Source organism: Vulpes vulpes, chromosome 13, assembly GCF_048418805.1.
Source record: "Vulpes vulpes isolate BD-2025 chromosome 13, VulVul3, whole genome shotgun sequence".
Lineage (NCBI taxonomy): Eukaryota > Metazoa > Chordata > Mammalia > Carnivora > Canidae > Vulpes > Vulpes vulpes.
Window position 1 is genome coordinate 46,847,234 of NC_132792.1, and position 19,180 is coordinate 46,866,413.

Genomic DNA, 19,180 nt, shown 5'->3' on the forward strand with positions numbered 1-19,180 from the left:
TACATTTATTCTGTGAGGATAATATAACCCTAAAGTTGAAACTAAATAAATTAAAAGATGGCTCAACATTAGGAAATTATATTAGGAAGTCGGACTGTGCAAACATTTAAAAAAGTAGTATGACTATTTTCAATCCAAACCAAAAAGCTTTCAATAAAACCATGATAAAACACTTTAAAAAAGGAATCAAGAAAAATTAGTAAACGATCTAGATTACGCATTAGAAACCCACAGTAAGCATCAAATATGAACTGTAAGACATTAGAAGAATTTCCATTAAGGTCAGAAACAAATTAAAATCAGGAACAAAACATGGAAGATCACAATCACCATTCCAATATTGCTGCTTACTTTGACAATGCATTAAGACAAGAAAAAAGTGAAAAATATTGGAAATTAAAAGATAAAACTCATTCACAGAGGGTAAGCTTATTTCAAACACTCATGAGAATAAACTAAAAAACTTAGTATCGATTAAAACATTTTAGCACAATGACCCTATATAAGTTCAACATTAAAATTACCCTCAAGACCTATCTAAACAAACCAGAAAACATTACTAAGAGACATTTTAAAACAAAATGGATGGAGAGAGACATAAAACACCTCTGGATGGAAGATTCAACACTGTTAAAAATAATAATAATAAACTCTCCTTAATATGCAAATACTGGTAAGGAAGCAGAGCAAGAGGAAAATATCACTTATTGCTGGTGGGAAAACAAAGGGTGCAGCCACTTTGGAAGACAGTTTTGCAGTTTCTTACAAAAATAAGCATACTCTTATTATATAATCCAGCAGCCATGGTCCTCAATCCAGTTAAGTTGAAAAAAACTGCACATGAATGTTTATATCAGCTATATTTATAATTGCCAAAAGCTGGAAGCCACCAAGATGCTTCAAGGTTAATGGATAAGCAACTTTAGGTATATCCATACAATGGAATGTTATTCGGCAGTATGAGAAATGAGATGTCAAGCTACAAAAAGATATTGAGGAGCCTTAAACGCATACTACTAAGTCAAAGAAAGCTCCAAACATCTGATGTTCTGAAAAAGGCCAAACTATAGAGATAGTGAAAAGATCACTGGTTGCTAGGAATGTGGGGAAAAGGATAAACAGGTAGAGCATGGGGGAGTTTGAGAATGGTAAAAAAATCCCTTATGATACTGTACTGGTGAGTACAGTACAACATGTCATGTACTGGTGAGTATATGACAACATGCATTTCTCTTCTTTTCATTTTTTTTTATTTTTGAAGTAGGCTCCATGCCCAGCGTGGAGCCCAACACGGGGCTCACAACCCTGAGATCAAGAGTCAGGCGCTTAATTAATTCACTGAGCCACCCAGGGGCCCCAACAACATGCATTTCTTAAATCTCACAGAACCCATATAACACAAGGGGTGAGCCTTGATGAAAACTATGGACTACAGTTAATAATAATGTATTTATACTTGTTCATTAATTGTAACAAATATACCACAGTAATGCAAAATGTTAATAATGGGAAATTCTGGGCAGGGTAGGATGGCATATCTTTAACTGGAGAGATGATAGATAGATAGATAGATAGATAGATAGATAGATAGATAGATAGATAGATGTATATATCAGTGGTTCTCAACTGGAAACAAATTTGTCCCCCACTCCAAAGACATTTTTACAATGTCTGAAGCTATGTTTGGTTGTCACAACTAGGGGAAAGAGAGGATGTTACTGGCATCTAGTAGGTATAGGTCAGGAATGTACAATACACAGGACAGCCATCCACAATAAAGAATTTCTGGCCCAAGATGTCAACAGTGCCTAAATTGAGATACTCTGATGTGTATGTACCCAGCCACCAAGCAGCGTCCTGTAAAATCAACATCTATCTACGGTAGCTGCAAAATAAACATCTGTTAACATGATATAAGGATGTTTGAAGGAAAATGGAAGGCAGAGAGAGAAAGAGGAGTGAGGTCAGGATCATAGGCTCTTTGCTCATGAAAGAATATGGAGAATTATATGTAAGCTAGTTTTTAAAATGTGTGACAGGTAGGGTAGTAGAAGTTTATGCAAAGAAGCATTTCCTTCTCTATAGATAAAAGACCACACCCATGGACTTGGGGTGATTTATTTATTTATTTAATCTATTTATCTATCTCTATTTATTTATTCAGAGAGCACATGTCCAGGCAGAGGGAGGGACAGAGGGAGAGAAGTCCAAGCAGACTACATTCTGAGTACAGAGCTCAAGAAAGGGCTTGATCCCAGGACCCAGAGACCGTGATCCAAGTGCAAATCCAGAGTCAGATGCTCAACTGACCGAACCACCCAGGTGCCACTCACTGACTTGGTTTCTTAATGAATGTATCCCAATCCTTAATTCAGCCATTATGACATGTGGGTTACAAGACATATCTGCCTACTTTGTTTAATCCTTGAGAAGTTTCTCTTGTGCTTTATGATATGTACATCTCAAAGCACCATGCATCTGCCCTTACTGCAACTATTCAAATAAATTAGAAAAAGGCAGAAATACTGGAGTATTTGCGTATCATTCTTACTCCTTTTTAAAAGTGTGACACGAAGAACTACTATATATAAGCACTTTAAGTTTCTTTAAAGTCTATTCACACTTGGAAGAAGTGGGTGGCTATGAAGGAGGTAGTGTTCGAGTGGGCCTTTGGTGATGGTGCAGTTCTATATCTTGATTGCAGTGGCAGCTACATGATGCCAGACATGAGAAAACTGCACAGAACTATATACACACACACAACACAGGAGTAACTGGTGAAATGTTTTGTCAATGCCAATTTCCTGATTTTGAAATTGTATGGAGAGACAATTTAACTGGAGAGATTACAAACTGTATCAAGATACAGAACCATACAAACTGCCTATTTTAGCCTAAAATAATTAATATTTATAGCAACTAACTTATCAAATGGACCTTCTTAATCAAAACTTTGTCAAATGATGGGGCAGCCCCGGTGGCTCAGTGGTTTAGCGTCTCCTTCAGCCCAGGGCATGATCCTGGAGACCCGGGATTGAGTCCCACGTCAGGCTCCCTGCATGGAGCCTGCTTCTCCCTCTGCCTGTGTCTCTGCCTCTTTCTCTCTCTCTGTGTCTCTCATGAATTAATTAATTAATTAAAAAAAAAAAAAAAAAAAACTTTGTCAAATGAACAGGAGAGAAAAAATCTCCCTGCAAAGCTCTCTTGTATAATACTGTCTCTGGTAGAATGAAATTATTTGTCTTAAAATTCCTTAGCACAGGCCCACAATCCCATATCTGAAACCCAGGGGGCAAAGTATATTCCATAATCTGTCACTTTTCAGAACTTAGGAAATTAATATGGCACATATATTGCATATTACAGTAGTATGTGAGAAGGCTTGGGAGCTACACACTGTAATTACACAATAATATTTTTGTGGCAAAATGCAGAGATACACTAATCATGATGAAATATAAATACCTTCAAATCAGTTCTAGTCATTTTGCCATCAAAGTTGTTTACCAAAACATCCTTTTGATTTTAAAGATTTTAGTATGGGATTAAAACATGTAATGAGTTATACACTGAATATGCACACTCCTACCCATACTCCCACTCCAACATAACTGACTTTTAAAGTTCTTGGTTAGAAAAATAAATACCATATTTGCACTGATGCCTTAAAGATTACCCCACTCCTTGAGAAGTACCTGAATTCATCCTCCTCCTAAAGGATGACAGATCACACAAAAAACATTAGCAGAGTGGTTGCTACCAACAGAAGAGATTCTGGAAGTCTCTGTAAACCAGCCAATAGAATGATGACACAGGGGACTGTTTTGTCAGATGTCACCATTTATCAGAAGAGGTTAAAAACAATCACTAAGCTGGATGAGGGAGTATTATTTGAAGCCCATCAGAGTATAAAAGATGAATGGTATGACTTTGAGACACTATAAAAATCACACACAACACAGTGAACAGGGAGGCAGAGGGCAGAGAGTTGAAAGAGGTAGGGTCAGTCAAGGTGGATGTCAGTTACAGCTCTTCTACTCCCTAACTGTGATCTCTGTGCCTCAGTTCCTCCCAGGAAAAAGGGAAAGATCTTAGTATCTATTTCAATTTATTATGGTGAAAGTTAAATCAGTAAACAGACATTCAGTGTTTAGAACATTGATAGCACAAACATTAGCTATTATGATTATCCTATGTTTCCTAGTAGTTACTGTGAATGTTGTGGGAATTACTTATAATGGAGCCTTCAATTCTAGTTCCCCTTGTGTTTTACTGTCACCCTGAAATTTTGGGCAAGGATAAATAAGAGAAGAACATGGGAAGTGAATTTGCTCCCAATGGGAAGGGCCTATAAAGTACCTGACAAGCTGTGGAGTATAAATAAGAGATCCTGCAACAGGGAGAGCCTTAGTAAGTCCTCCTCCCTTCTGCATCAACATCTGAATATACTCAAACATTAAACCACGCAACTATCAACTATCTACTGGTCAGTGGATACTTTCACCAATCTACTCAAACAGCTAAGTATTTTAGAAAGAAAAGCTAACACACCAAATTCCAGGGTTTAAATGGAGGATGATGACAAGAATGATACAGAGTAGTGATATAAGCCTTTCTGAAATAAGCATTCATCATTCTTATACTTTTCATGAATTAGGAGTGAACTTAATAAATAACTGCCCCTTTATCTAATTATTTCCAAAAATATCTGTGGCATGAAGCCTAAGAATCTAACTAACATATAAGAACATGCTTAGTGAAATGTATTGTTATTTCTAAGCTAAATATATATTTGGAATATCCTACTAAATAATCTAGAAAAATTCAAATTATTAGAAAATATTTCAGGTATTGTGATTGTTACATTCCTATCATAAAACTGAAGATTAAGAAAGATTGTGCAGTAAAAAGTGTAGGCACAGGTACATAAAGTTTAATTTAGTTTTCATTTAAACAATGAGTCATAAATCACCATGCTTACCAGTGTCATTGGCAGGCTCAGATGTGAGTGGTTTTGGAGCTGGTGCATTTTTGGGTCTGGCAGCAACCTGAGACGGAGATGAAGGCGTGTTGTCTCCATTAACTACATATGAACAGCATGCGTTTTGAGCTAGAGTGCTTGTGGGTACATGATTATCTATTCCATTGGTACCTTCAACAGCCAACCTTAAAAAAAAAGATGCTTTTCTTGAATAAGTACAATTAACTTTCCATTAAAATTGTTGTAGGAAAGCTTTACCAAATTCTTAATATTAAAGCAAAGTGATAGGTAGAAAGAGTAATGAAAAAAAGATATAGCATACTTTTATTACATTAAAATTTAAATTACTTTCATTTCCAAGTGTATCCACACTAGCAGATATCTGTACACTCAGATATATACACATACTAAATCAAAATGAATCCATTTTGATCAAGTCGTACATTTTAAATATTTAAAGTCTAAGATAATCTTTACATTAAAATGCTCTAGGGGATCCCTGGGTGGCTCAGTGGTTTGGTGCCTGCCTTAGGCCCAGGGTGTGGTCCTGGAGTCCCGAAATCGAGTCCCGTATCAGGCTGCCTGTGTAGAGACTGCTTCTCCCTCTGCCTGTGTCTCTGCCGCCCCCCCCCTCTGTGTTTCTCATGAATAAATGAATAACATCTAAAAAAAATGCTCTGAAAGTATTTTAAAAAGCTTATGGAACTTTTAAAAATCATTTCCAACCTACTGTAATTTTACTGGATACTGAAAAATAAAGTGAAAAGGTCTTCAAATACTGATTACACATTACAATGTACTGGCATTAAACTAAGGGGTACATGATAATCAGAAAACATAAGTATTATATTGCAGAGTTACAAAAATTTATAGCACATGAACTGCAAATAAATAATTCTACAACTGCCAAAGTTTTTAAATCTTACTGGCAGTGGATAGGGAGTTAGATGATGTCACATAAGTTAACAGGAGAGTTTTTCCAAATATACGGGCCACCCTGTATGTGCCCTCCACAAAGCAATCTTAATGTTTTTTAAAATATATAAAAATCAGATCATGTCCCTAAGCCCTGCCCATCTATTTGTAATCTATTTCTCTTCAACTTCCTCCTTGCTTACCTTGCAGCAAATATACTATGTATCAATTTTAGAGAATACGAAAACATGCTGTAAAATCTTCAAATGTTAATTACAAATTATTATACACAGATAGTAATATTATAATGACTACAAGATAATCCAAAACAAAGTTAAATATTATATTCTAGAGTTGGAAGAACTTGTAGAGCATAAATTAACAAAAGATAAACTCAAGGTCTTTGCAATTGCTGTCCTCTGTCTAGAATAAGGCTCTCCTGTCAGAACTCTGCACGGATAGCACATTTTTGGCTTTTTAATTGTAGCTCAAATGGCACTTCTTCAGAGAGGATTCCCCTGACATCTCTCTTTAAAACAGGCTCCGTTCCATTCCTGTCATCTTGTCCTATTTCAATGACTTCATAGTTCTTATTACTATCGCCAACTACCTACTTTATTTATTCACTTGTTTACTATCTACCTTCATCCCACCAGAATGCAATTTCACAGGAACAGGGCCAGGACTGTTAGTGGTTAGACTAGCGTCTGGCACTTATTATCTTATGAAAAATGAATAAATGAATGAATGCCACTCTCCTTTCCTTTGTCACCTATATATTTTGAACGAGATGTCTTCAGGAAGAAGTTTGTACAAGTGAAGTTTGAAGGAAGTTCCCAAGTGATTCTTCTAGTTTGTACAGCCCTCCCCAGCCACTAAGCAAGAATCAGTGATCCAGGAGTTTAAGTATAAGAACTCACTTGAAGTTCTCCTGGAGCTGTAGATCTAATCTTTCATTCAAAATGTCTTACTATCTCTATGCAATAAACAACATTAGGTTATAGACTGGTGGTGATTCAAGCTCCTTTACCCATCTAAAATTGTATTTCAAAGATTATAAAAACAGGGACGCTTGGGTAGCTCAGTGGTTGAACGTCTTTGGCTCAGGGCATGATCCCAGCCAGGGTTCTGGGATTGAGTCCTGCACTGGGTTTCCCAAAGGGAGCCTGCTTCTCCTTTTGCCTATGTCTCTGCCTCTCTCTGTCTCTCTCATGAATACATAAATAAAATCTTTAAAAAAAATTTTTAATCTACCTAATTGTACCCTCCTAGTTCTTAATTTTCTCATATGTAAGCCAAATATATATTCAGAAGATATAGTTATCTGTTCAAATGTTCTATGAGAATCATTTGTCATTTTAGGAGTAATGATGTTAATAATTCTGTGTATTACTAGAAGCAACACTATTTTATATGCCAGCATGGTTTTTTTTTTTAAAGATTTATGTATTTATTTGAGAGACAGGGAGAGTGTAAGCACGTACACAAATGGGAGGGGCAAAGGGAGAGGAAGAGAGAATCTCAAGAATCTCAAGACTGACATGGGGCTTGATCTCACAACCCTGAAATCATGACCTGAGCTGAAACCAAGAGTCAGATGCTCAACTGAGCAAGCCACCCAGGCACCCTTATCAGCATGTTTTTTTTTCAAATTAACAAGTCATTTTTACAGCAATATACTTTTATATTTTCGGGGATTCACTCCATTACATTTGACCTATTAAATGTTTTATTCTAATTTAAAATATTCTAAGTAGAAAGCTTTTATTAATTGTCATCAAACATGAATGCAAGGCAGCTTGGAGATGGCAGGGTGACTTCTGAGGAAAGACCACTATCTGTGGAGCATGTATCTTATAGTGATCTACAGGAAGCTGCCAATTCATATTGTAAAAAGAATCCATTTTCCCACATTATTTGAGTCTATTTATTGATAAAATACGCCTAAATACAGATTTTAAGAAGCCATTTCCAATAAAAAAAAATGAAGAACTGATACATGTCTCAACAGGAACCTTAGACTAAGTAAAACCAGTCAGTAATAGAAGGTGATGTATTGTATGATTCTATTTCTACGAAATGGCCAGAATAGGCAAAGCCACTGGGACAAAAAGTAGATTAGCAGCTGCCAGAATCTGGGAGGAGAAAGGAATGAGGAGAAACAGCTCATGAGTAAAGCATCTTATTTTAAGGCTGATGAGAATTTCTGAAATTAGATAGTAGTGATAGTTACAGCCAAATCTACTGAGATATAGAGTTTAAAAAACAGTATTGTGTGTTGTGTGTTGTATCTCAATGAAGTTATTTCGTTAAAAATTACTTTTATAAGAATTCAAAGAAATGACCTGTTTAGATAGAAACTTTTAAATTGTATAGCAAACTCTAAACTAAACATTATATATGAAATCTAAAACTTCATATATGGGAAATGTTACATTATCTTGCCACAAATACTAAAATAAGATAATCTACCTGGAGGTTGGTCTTGCTGAAGGCTCTCCATTTTCATGTAAGGCATCACCATTTTGCTGTATTTCTACTGAACAACAAGAAAGCAAGCAAGCAGGTTTTTATATACTTCTTGCTGGATTTTTTTTTCCCCTTCAAATTTTAAAATCATGTAAAGTTATCTTACTGGTTGGAGATGAGCTGCAGTTTGTTAGATTTTCTTGTTCAATCGTCAGTCCATCGAGCACAACTGTTAATTCACCAGTTTGGACTATGCCATTCTTGTTTTCCAAAGAAAGTTTTAATTGTTCTTTTACTCTTTCCACTAGAAAAAAAAATCTTAAGTTAAAAGCTTCTGCCATATACAAAATTATGTGTAAGAAATCAAAACTACATATAAGAGTCACTAGTTCAGTACCTGATTGCTACATGTAGAAAGAATTATCTACACTTTTGGGTCCCCAGGTGCCTCAGTTGGTTAAGCAACTGCCTTCAGCTCAGGTCACAATCCCAGGGTCTTGGGATCGAGTCCAGCATTGGACTCCCTGCTCAGTTAGGGGGTCTGCTTCTCTCTCTGTCCTCTCTCCCTCTGCCCTATACCCCCAAACCCCCACTCGTGCTGGTGCTGTCCCTCTCAGAAATAAATAAAATCTTTAAAAAAGAATTTTTTTCATTTTTAAAAATTATTTTCATTTTTATCAGTGGACTCTTCTATACTGCATCAGGCTTCCTCCCTTTCACACCAAGTTAAAAAACTCCTTGCCCCTCACCCATGCTTTCAAGGTCATCTTTAATTGCTCCTCTGCACTGTATAAAGCACAGAGAACATATAAATATAGGCAGATAATAAGCACAACAATTACCTAAACTTGCCCTTCAGCCCATAAGACTTGTGGTTAAGGCAAAATTTCTGCATGGGCATCAGGTGGTCTGGTTATTGATTCCAGCTCCGAAACTTACAGTATTTTGAGTAACTAGTCAATCTGAATAAAGCCTCAGTTACAGTCATTATAAAATGGGAGATAATTAAGACATCAAACTAAAAGGACTGTCATAAGGCCCAAATGCAAAACCACATAGAAAGTTCTTAGCACCATGCTTGACACACTTTAAACACTCAATAAATGGTAAGTACTATGATAATATTTATTATTTTTTTCATAGAAGATCACAAATATTTCCTTCCTGTTATCAGGATATCAGGTAAAGCTGAAATTCTTGCTTTTGTAGGTTTTTTTCCCATACTTTTATATTTTGCCTAGTCTCTAATTGTTTTTATTAATATATTTTTGTGATGTGGAGTGAAAATGAGGTTTACGATGGTGTAAAGTTTGGGGTAGGTAATCTCTAAGTCTTCTTCTATTATGTGGTTCTTAAATTTTTGGCAAATAATTCTTACTTAAACTCAAGGTCATTTTGTTTTGACTTTTATCCCAAGAAATACATTAAGTTTTTAGTGATCCCTTTACTACCCAAAATGAAGCAAATTACTTCAGCCTGATATTTACTGGCTCTCTGCAGCTTTTGGAACCATGGAAAGTAGTTTTTCTTAGATTATGTCCTTGACTTTGGTCTTTCATATATTTAACAAATTTGGGTGTTTTCTGAGTTGCTTCAGAAACTCATTTATCATTTATCATTTATCAAATGTCCAGCATAAGCATACTTATTATCCAAATACAGAAAAGACCAAAAAAACAAATCTGGAATCACTAGAATCACTGGACAGAGAAATTCTTTGCCAAAAATTTTGTTATCTTTTTCTCTATAGCTGTTTTTGTTTTATTTTTGTCTTTGGTGTCATGCATTTCACTTGATGAAAGCCTGACTTTCTCTTTATCATCTTGGTTGGGATATTATGGGCCTTAGAATTTATTTTTCATCAGTATTCAAACACAGCCATTATTCTCCTCTACTCCACCTTCTGCTGCAGGGGTTAGTAAACTGGTTGCAGGCCAAATCTGGCCTGTTACCTGTTTTCGTAAATAGTTTATTTGAAGACAGTCATGTTGATTCATGTATTATATATCTTCTATAGCTGTTTTCCCACTACAATGGAAGAGTTGAATAGGTACAACAAAGACTATATGACCCGCAAAGCTTAAATATTCACTATCCTGGCATTTACAGGAAACTTTTGCCACCCCTTGCTTATGGTGTCTTCTTATAATTTATCTTTGATGGTGAGTTCATTTTCTGATATTAGACTAAGGGTAATCTTTGGGCTTTGGTACAGTCGGGGACTATTTCTAATTTTGTCAATGGCTTGAGGGCACCCCCAAAAATCTGGACTACAGGAGTTCAAGCTCAGCTCCCCAATCTGGTTAGCCACAAGCTCAGTATCCTGAATCTGCTATCAGCATCATTCACTATTCTAACTCCAGATTGTAAGATCTTCCTTGCCTTGATTTATTTGTTTATTTTTTGGAAAAAGGGGGGGCCTTGAAGATCACTTTGCCTCCTTGCAAAAATCATTAATGTCACAAAAATGCATTCTATCCAGGGTATAATTGTTCTGCAGTGAGAGATTGTTTACAGTATCTAGTCTTTCACAATTCTGAACGTGGAAAATTGGGATATAACATTTCTAGGTCATAAAATTGGGAGGACTATCATGTAAATAATTCCCATCTACAAATGCATGTATGTATGTTGGTAAGGGGAATGAGAGTATTATTCTAACAGTTTAGACGAAGCAACTCAGACATATTCATCTATTCAGTACATAAATGCCTAATGTGTTCCAGATACTGAAGTCTCCAAAAGAGCAGAAATTGTATCCATCTAATTTAGTAATATATCCTCAGTACCTGACTGAAGGTAGGTGCTTAATTACTGTTTAAAATAAATTATTAAGATAGGACTGTCTTTAGGAAACTTTTAAGGCAGAATCTGATTTTTCTTTCTAGACTTCTTTCTTAGTTCTAAGAGGGCAAAGGAACAATCTGAGACTCTGAAAAGCTAGGTACAGGACTAGATAATTTATCCTTCTATCACTGATTTGTTGAAAACATACACTCTGTCTGAAAAGAAAACAAAAGATCTTCAGAAATCTTGTTTTTTAATGGTGTTTCACATATTTAGGTTTAAATCAATCATATTCTGAAGCCATTTTTAAAAGTTGCTTGTACACTGTATTATCTATTGCTAAGTAACAAACTTTTCTAAAGTTTAGTCATTAAAAATAACAATAATCATTTATTACTGCTCAGTTTCTAAGAGCCAGAAATTTGGGAGGGGCTAGAAAATCCACTTAAATGGTGGGTCATACACACAGCTAATAAGCTGGTGCTGACAGCTGAGAGGAGGCCTCAGCTCCTCTCCATTTAGGTGTTTCTACAGGGCTTCTTGAGTCTTCGCTATGGTGACTTGTGAGTACATAATCCAAGAGACTAAGGCAAAAGCTGAAATGTCTTTTATGATCAAGTCTTGGAGGTCCGATACCATTACTTCTATCATATTCTATCACAGGCCATCTCTGATTCAATGTGGCAGGGACCACACAGGGTGCAAACACCAGAAGGTAGGAATGCCTGGGGTAGTTTTTGAGGTTGGCCAACATATGTATGATTATAACAGAATTTTAGAAACAAAACAAGTATACTGGGTTACAAACCATGACAGTGCTAAGAATAACCAGGTGTTTTACATGCCAAGTCTTTCAGTTATATCACACTATGAGTCAATATGCAATAACTCACAAAGTGCCCATTTCCTAACATGTAACAAAATTAATAAGAATTTATAAAAGAAATTAAAAATAAAGTAATAATTGTGTAGGAAGATAACTGAAATATAGGGATCGAAAAACATTCTGAGTCGAAAAAATGGAAGATGGATAAACCTTAATGATAGAAGAAAATATTAAATGCCTATCAATCAAATTAAAAAAAAAAGTGGCCAATGATTAATTGAGAAAAAAGAGCTCCTATAAATCAGTGAGAAAACAAGGGAAAACCAATTAAAAAAAAGGTACAAATATAGGACAATCACAAATGGGGGCACTTGAGTGGCTCAGTCAATTAAGCATCTGTTTTCAGCTCAGGTCATGATCCCAGGATCCTGGGATCAAGCTCCACATCAAGCCCCCTGTTCAGAGGGAGTCTGCTTCACCCTCTCCCTCTTCTTCTGCCTGTGCTCTTTCAAATAAATAAATAAAATCTTAAAAAACAAAACAAAAGAACCACCACAAATGATAAAATATAGATGATCAATAAATATGACTTAATTATTAAAGAAATGCTCTGATAAAAACAATCTATTTTAAAAATCTATTAGTATGACAAATATTTATAAATGGGCATTCATATGCTTCACTGTGTGTACAAATTAGTCACATTTCAGGAAGGCAATGAGACAGCTATGCATAGCTGGAGGCTTCAAACTGCTCATTCTCTCTGACCTAGTAATCTCAATCCTAAAAATCTTTCTGAAGAATAGAAATGCATTTATATAACTGGATATGAGAATACTATTTATTCAAAAGCTTGGTTTTAACATATCTTAGACTGTGCTAATACTAAGTGAAAAGAGACTTAAGTCTTAGCAAATTAAACAAATCAGTTAAGTAAGACTAAAACAAATTTTTAAATAAAATAAAATTTGACTTAGGCTCTGTCCTCTGTCATAAATGACATATGTCTCTGCTGTGTTTCCCTACCATTAGATGTAGAGAGATAATTTTCAAATTATCTGATTACTGTAAATCACTTGGGACATAATTCAATTTAAAGTGAACTTAATGGATTTCAAAATGCTTTCCTTGATAAAAGCTAAGTTCTCAATTCTACTAACACCATAAGAAAAACCCAGGGTAGTCCCCAGTGTTTGACTGGCAGCCATCGGACTTCTCTCTCGGGTGTTTAAAGTAGCCCTGTCAATTTCAAAACTGAAATACAAAACGAAGTTCTATATACACTCTGATGTGAGACTAGCTACACTACTCTTAAACACTTTTCACCCATGAATGGTGACAAAGATTTTTTCCTTAAACAAACTCAAGCTCTTCTGAGCCATTTTCTTGACTAGGCCTCATCCCTCACCTGTATATCTATAAACACTCAGCACAAAGACCTCATCCACCACCTCCTCCCCTCACATTAAAAAAACCTGAACAAAAAAAAATAAAATAAAATAAAAAAATAAAAAAACCTGAACATAAACAGAGTTGTAACAACTCAAGGATAACTAGAGCCCCACTTAAAGTGCCTGCCTGAGAAAATTCAGGGTTGCTAAAAAATTCAATGTTTGTTCCAGTCTATATCCGTGAGAGGCCCCTGACTACTCCATCTTGAAGCACCTACTTAAAAAAGGCTTAAAATGGTGAGAATCCTTCCTCTGTCCCTTTGACACGTACAGTCAATCCTTGAACAATGCAGGGTTCAGGGGCACTGACTCCCAGTGGAACTAAAAACCCCCCTCTAACTTTTGACCCCCCCCATTTAATTAATAGCCTAACTGATAACCAGAAACCTTACTGATAATAGAAACAGTCAGTGAACACATATTTAAAATGCTATATGTATTATATACTCTATCTTTTAATAAATTAAGCTAGAAAAAAGAAAAGTATTATTAAGAAAACCATAAGGAAGAGAAAATGTATTTATATTGTAGTGTAAAAAATCCACACATAAGTGGATCCGCATTGTCCAAACCTGTGTTGGAAAGGGTCAAGTGTATATGTTATCTCCTATAACTCAGGAGTGTATTTATTAAGGACCTGAAAGCCACTCCTCTGAAATGTAATCATCAGGAAGGACAAGGCCTAGAACACACACTCTATATGGGAGAACAGAATTCTAACTAGCAAGAAAAAAACTTGCCTACTCACATTTATTCCAATCAACCCTAATTTTTCACTTCCCTGACTTAGCTTCCACCCACACCCACCCACCTCTATACCAATAGAAGTTGAGTTCAGATCAAGCTGAATCCTCTTCCTTATTGCAACAGTATATTATTGATTAAAGTTTGTCCTTACCATTTTAACTAGTATCAGACTTTATCTTTAATAATAGAGGGATTTTTCCTTTGCAGTTTAAGAAATAGCGGGATTGAGAGAAAGAATCTCAGATATCACTATCCTAGGCTGATGACATACCACGTATCTCTGCAGAGCCAATTAAACAACTTCCACAATTTAGAATGGCATTCAAGTGATCTGAAGACATAACTAAAGGGTGGAGTGTAAATGAGGGCTTAAATCTACATAAGATCTGAGAAAATATATTAGAGGATTACATGAGTAAAACCTTTGGACATTATCCAACTAGGCTATGACAAGAGAAAAATGAAGGTTAAGGACTAGAAGGCTTGCTGGGATTTAAATGTGAAGAAATGAAAGAATTTGCCAGTAGGCTGCTGTTGGATTTTTTTTCGGAAAATAGATGATTTTATGTTGGTTTAGTTGTGGGTTTTATTTAATGCTGCAACAACTCACATGACACCTTGAAGGCTAATGAAGTAAATATCTTCAAAACTGGGAGAAATATCTATTCAAACGAATTATGCCTCCACCCTTACCTCAAATATATCAGGAGAAAGGATAGTAAAAACATGAATTTATGAGAAGAAAATGTCAGGGCCTTGAGTACAGGAAGAAATTAGCCTCATAAATTTGAAGAGGGACAATGTCCAAGTGCCACGGCAACAGGCTAAATCAAAAGCACCAAATAATTTAATCAATTATAAGTGTATTTTTAAATTCTACAAGGCTGTCTAGAACTACATTAACTTTCTATTGTTCTAATTAAAATTAAAAGCTAAGGATCAGAAAACCAGTGTTCTAGTCAAAACTCTGCAATTACTTCTGTTCTTGAGCAAGCCACTTACATTAAAAGCTATTTAATAAATAGTCATTATTTTACCTTTAAAGTACTATGATTCACAAGCTTTAACTTTAAAAATTAAGTTACTTATCGTCTGTTATAGGCTGAGTTATATCCCCCACTCTCCCATTCCAATGTTTAAGTCCTAACCCTGGTACCTTAGAAAGTGACTCTATTTGGGAATAGCATCTTTAAAAAGGTATTTAAAATGAGGTTTCTAGGGTGTCTCTCATACAATGACTGATGTTCTTTTAAGAGGAGGAAAATTTTGATACAGACACATGCATAGAGGGAAGACCATGTGAACATGGCCATCTACACGCCAAAAAAAGAGTTCTCTGAAGACACTAACTCTGTTAATACCTTGATTTCAGCCTTCTAGCTGCCAGAATCGCAAAAAAAAAAAAAAAAAAAAAAAAAAAAAGGTACATTTCTGTTGTTTAAGGCACTCAGTCTTTGGTATCTGGGTATGGCAGCCCTGGCAAACTAATGTAACTTTCAATTATTCAAAACAGAATATGGACTGCCTAGAGTGTATAGGATGCTACTACTAGCATTTCTGAAGCCATCAACTTCAGAAATGTAGGACTGTTTACAAAATTTTATTTTTCCTCTAAGCATATTCAGCTCAAATTATAACAGATAATTTCAAGTTTATACAATTTACAAGTTTTCTTTCAAAGAATATTGACAATCTTACCAAATTATTTTGGCACAATCTTTGTAGGGAAGATAACTAGAATCTTTATATGAAGGTTCAATATATTCTAATATAACAAAATAGGAAACAATCTAGATAGCAATGACAGAAGCACGGTTAAATAAATTACAGTATGTGATAAAATACGAAATTACTAAGTTAGCTTGCAAAGAATACCACTGAAAGATACAGGGAAATGCACATAAGATAACATTAAGAAAGCCAAGCAGTATATAAAACTGAATAAAGTCCCAACAGTTACACTAATATACACACAAACAAAATTCATCAAACTGTTAGCACTTACTATCTCTGGGTTCAGTTATGAGAAATAAGTATGTGTACTAAAAAAGAGGTGCTGGGGCGCTTGGGTGGCTCAGGTCGTGATCCCAGGGTCCTAGGATTGAGTCCTACATTAGGCTGCAAATGATATGATACTACACACAAAACTAAGGACTCCACCAAAAAACTACCAGAATAAATTAATGCAATAAAGTTGAAGAATACAAAATTAATATACAGAAATCTGTTGCATTTCTATACACTAATAAAGAAGTAGCAAAAAGAGATATCTGGAAAACAATTCCATTTACAGTTGCACCAAAAAGAATAAAATAACCAGGAATAAACTTAACCAAGGAAGTAAAAAAGACTGATCATGTGCAAACCATAAAACATTGATGAAAGAATTGAAGATGACACAAATGGAAAGACAAACCATGCTCAGGGATTGAAAAAATTAATACTGTTAAAATGTCCCTACTACCCAAAACAATCTACAGATTTAATGTAATCCCTATCAAAATATCAATAGTATTTTCACAGAACTAAAACAAACAGCCTTAAAATTTGTATAGAACCACAAAATCTGTATGGAATCCCAAATAGGTAAAGCAATTTTGAAAAAGAACAAAGCTCAGAGGTATCACAATCACAGACTTCAAGATATACTACAACGCTATAATAATCATAGCAGTATGGCTCTGACACAAAAATAGACACAGAGACCAATGGAACAGAATACGAAGCCCACAAATAAACCATGCTTATATGGTCAATTAATCTATGACCAAGGAGACAAGAATATACAAAAGAAAAGACAGTCTCTTTAATAATGGTGCTGGATGGAACACCTGGGTGGCTCAGCTGTTAAAGCATCTACCTTCAGCTCAGGGTGTGATACTAGAGTCCTGAGATCGAGTCCCACATTGGGCATCCTGCATGGAGCCTGCTTCTCCCTCTGCCTGTCTCTGCCTCTCTCTGTCTCTCATGAATAAATATATAAAATCTTAAAAAAAGGAGAGTGCTGGAAAAGCTGGACAACTATATGCATAAGAATGAAACTGAACCACTTTATTATACCACACACAAAAATAAACTCAAAATGAATTAAAGACCCACATGTGAGACCTGAGACCATAAAACTCCCAGAAGAAAACATAGGTTACAGTAATTGCTCTGACACTGGCCTTAGCAATATTTTTTTAGAAAGGTCTTTTCAGGTAAGAGAAATAAAAGCAAAAGTAAACTATTGGGAGTACACCAAAATAAAAAGCTTTTGCACAGCTAAGAAACAATCAACAAAACAATCTACTAACTGGGAGAAGATATTTGCAAATGATATATTCAGTGAGGGATTGATATCCAGAATATATTAAAAACTTACACAACACCTAAAGAAAAACAAATAATCTGATTTAAAATGGCCACACAACCTAAACAGATATTTTTCCAAAGAAAATGTACAGATAGCCAACACACACATATAAAGATGTTTAGTATCACTAATTGTTAGGGAAATACAAAGCAAAACCACAATGAGATATCTCCTTAGACCTGTCAGAATGGCTTTAACAACAATAACAAGAAATAACAAGTGTTCCAAGGATTTGGTAAAAAAAGGAAACCTTGTGTATTGCTGTGGGAATATAAGTTGATGCAGCTGCTGTGGAAAACAATATGAAGTTTCATCACGAAATTTAAAAACAGAGTTACCATATGATCCAGTAATACTATGACTGGGCATTTACCCAAAGAAAATGAAAACACTAACTCAAAAAGATATATGCACCCCTATGTTTATTGTAGTATCAGTTGCAACAGCCAAGATATAGAAACAACCTGTGTCCATCAGTAGATGAATAGACAAAGAAAATGTGGTATATATATACAACAGAATATTACTCAGCCATAAAAAAGAATGAGATCTTGCTATCTGTGACAACATGGATAGATCTAGAGGATAGTATGCTAAGTGAAACAAGTCAAAGAAAGACAAACACCATATGATTTCATTTACATGTGGAATCTAAAAAACAAAACAAAACAAAACAAGAAGAAACAGACCCATAGATACGGAGAACAAATTGATTGGCTGTTGGGGGGGGGGCTGGGCAAAAATGAGTGAAGGAGAGTGGGAGGCACATGCTCCCAGTTATGGAATGAATAAGTCACTGGCAAAAAAGTACAGCATAGGGAATATAGTCAGTGGTACTGTAATAGCATTGTATAGTGACAGATGGTAGCTACGCTTGTGGTGAGTACAGTATAATGTATAGAGTTGTTAAAATACTATGTTGTACACCTGAAACTAATGTAACATTGTATGTCAACTATACTTCTATACACACACACACATAAAAGAGGTCCCATGCAAATGTTTAAGTCCAGTGCAGAAATAGGATATAAATTGGTTAAACCAAACCTTTAATTCTGAAATAACAGAAGTTAACTGACGTATTACTCTTTATACCAATAATGCTATAAAGCCAAGAAAAAAGTACAAATCCAACCACCATCAGGCTAGGAAAGGTATTATATGCTTACAGGACCTTATTTCTATAACCAAGATGAACTGCATGAACAGAAGCTATGGCATAGCAGAGAATTAAACTTTAACTGCTTCAAAAGAACATTTTTTTAAAAAAAATCTGTATACATTACAGTTAGTATGGCTTTTACATTTTCTTGACCCATTAACTCCTTATGTCCAAAAACTACATCAAAAACAGATTAAGTTACAAGTGGATTTGTGTTAAAAACAGAAAAAAACCCTCAGAAAAACCAAATTATTTAAAACATTAGCATTTTAACCTGTGACTCAGAATATCTCTTAGGAATGAGAAAATTTCGAAGAATAAGATGAACAGAAAGATTTGCATATTTGAGCAGGGGCACTGGTTTTAGTGAAACTTCCTAAATGTCAAATAACATGAGACTAGTTCAATCATAAACTAGAACTGTGGCTTTTAATCTTCTTTGGATCACACAATATTTTGAGAACTTGCTAACAGCAACGAACTCTCA

The 19,180-nt window shown here is 35.3% G+C and overlaps 1 protein-coding gene across 13 annotated transcripts in view; it reads right to left on the bottom strand.

Annotated features, from left to right (window-relative positions):
- Positions 1–19,180, bottom strand: part of WWP1 (WW domain containing E3 ubiquitin protein ligase 1) — a 114,371-nt gene that overhangs the window by 58,301 nt on the left and 36,890 nt on the right. For 5 of the 13 annotated variants that reach the window (XM_072734366.1, XM_072734367.1, XM_072734370.1 and 2 more), the window contains 3 exons: positions 8,532–8,669; positions 8,369–8,435; positions 4,982–5,166 (listed from right to left, as the gene is read on the bottom strand). In XM_072734366.1, the coding sequence (XP_072590467.1) occupies positions 4,982–5,166; positions 8,369–8,435; positions 8,532–8,669 (390 nt within the window). The remainder of the gene's footprint in view (positions 1–4,981; positions 5,167–8,368; positions 8,436–8,531; positions 8,670–19,180) is intronic. The other 8 variants (XM_072734368.1, XM_072734369.1, XM_072734372.1 and 5 more) reach the window with 2 other exon arrangements.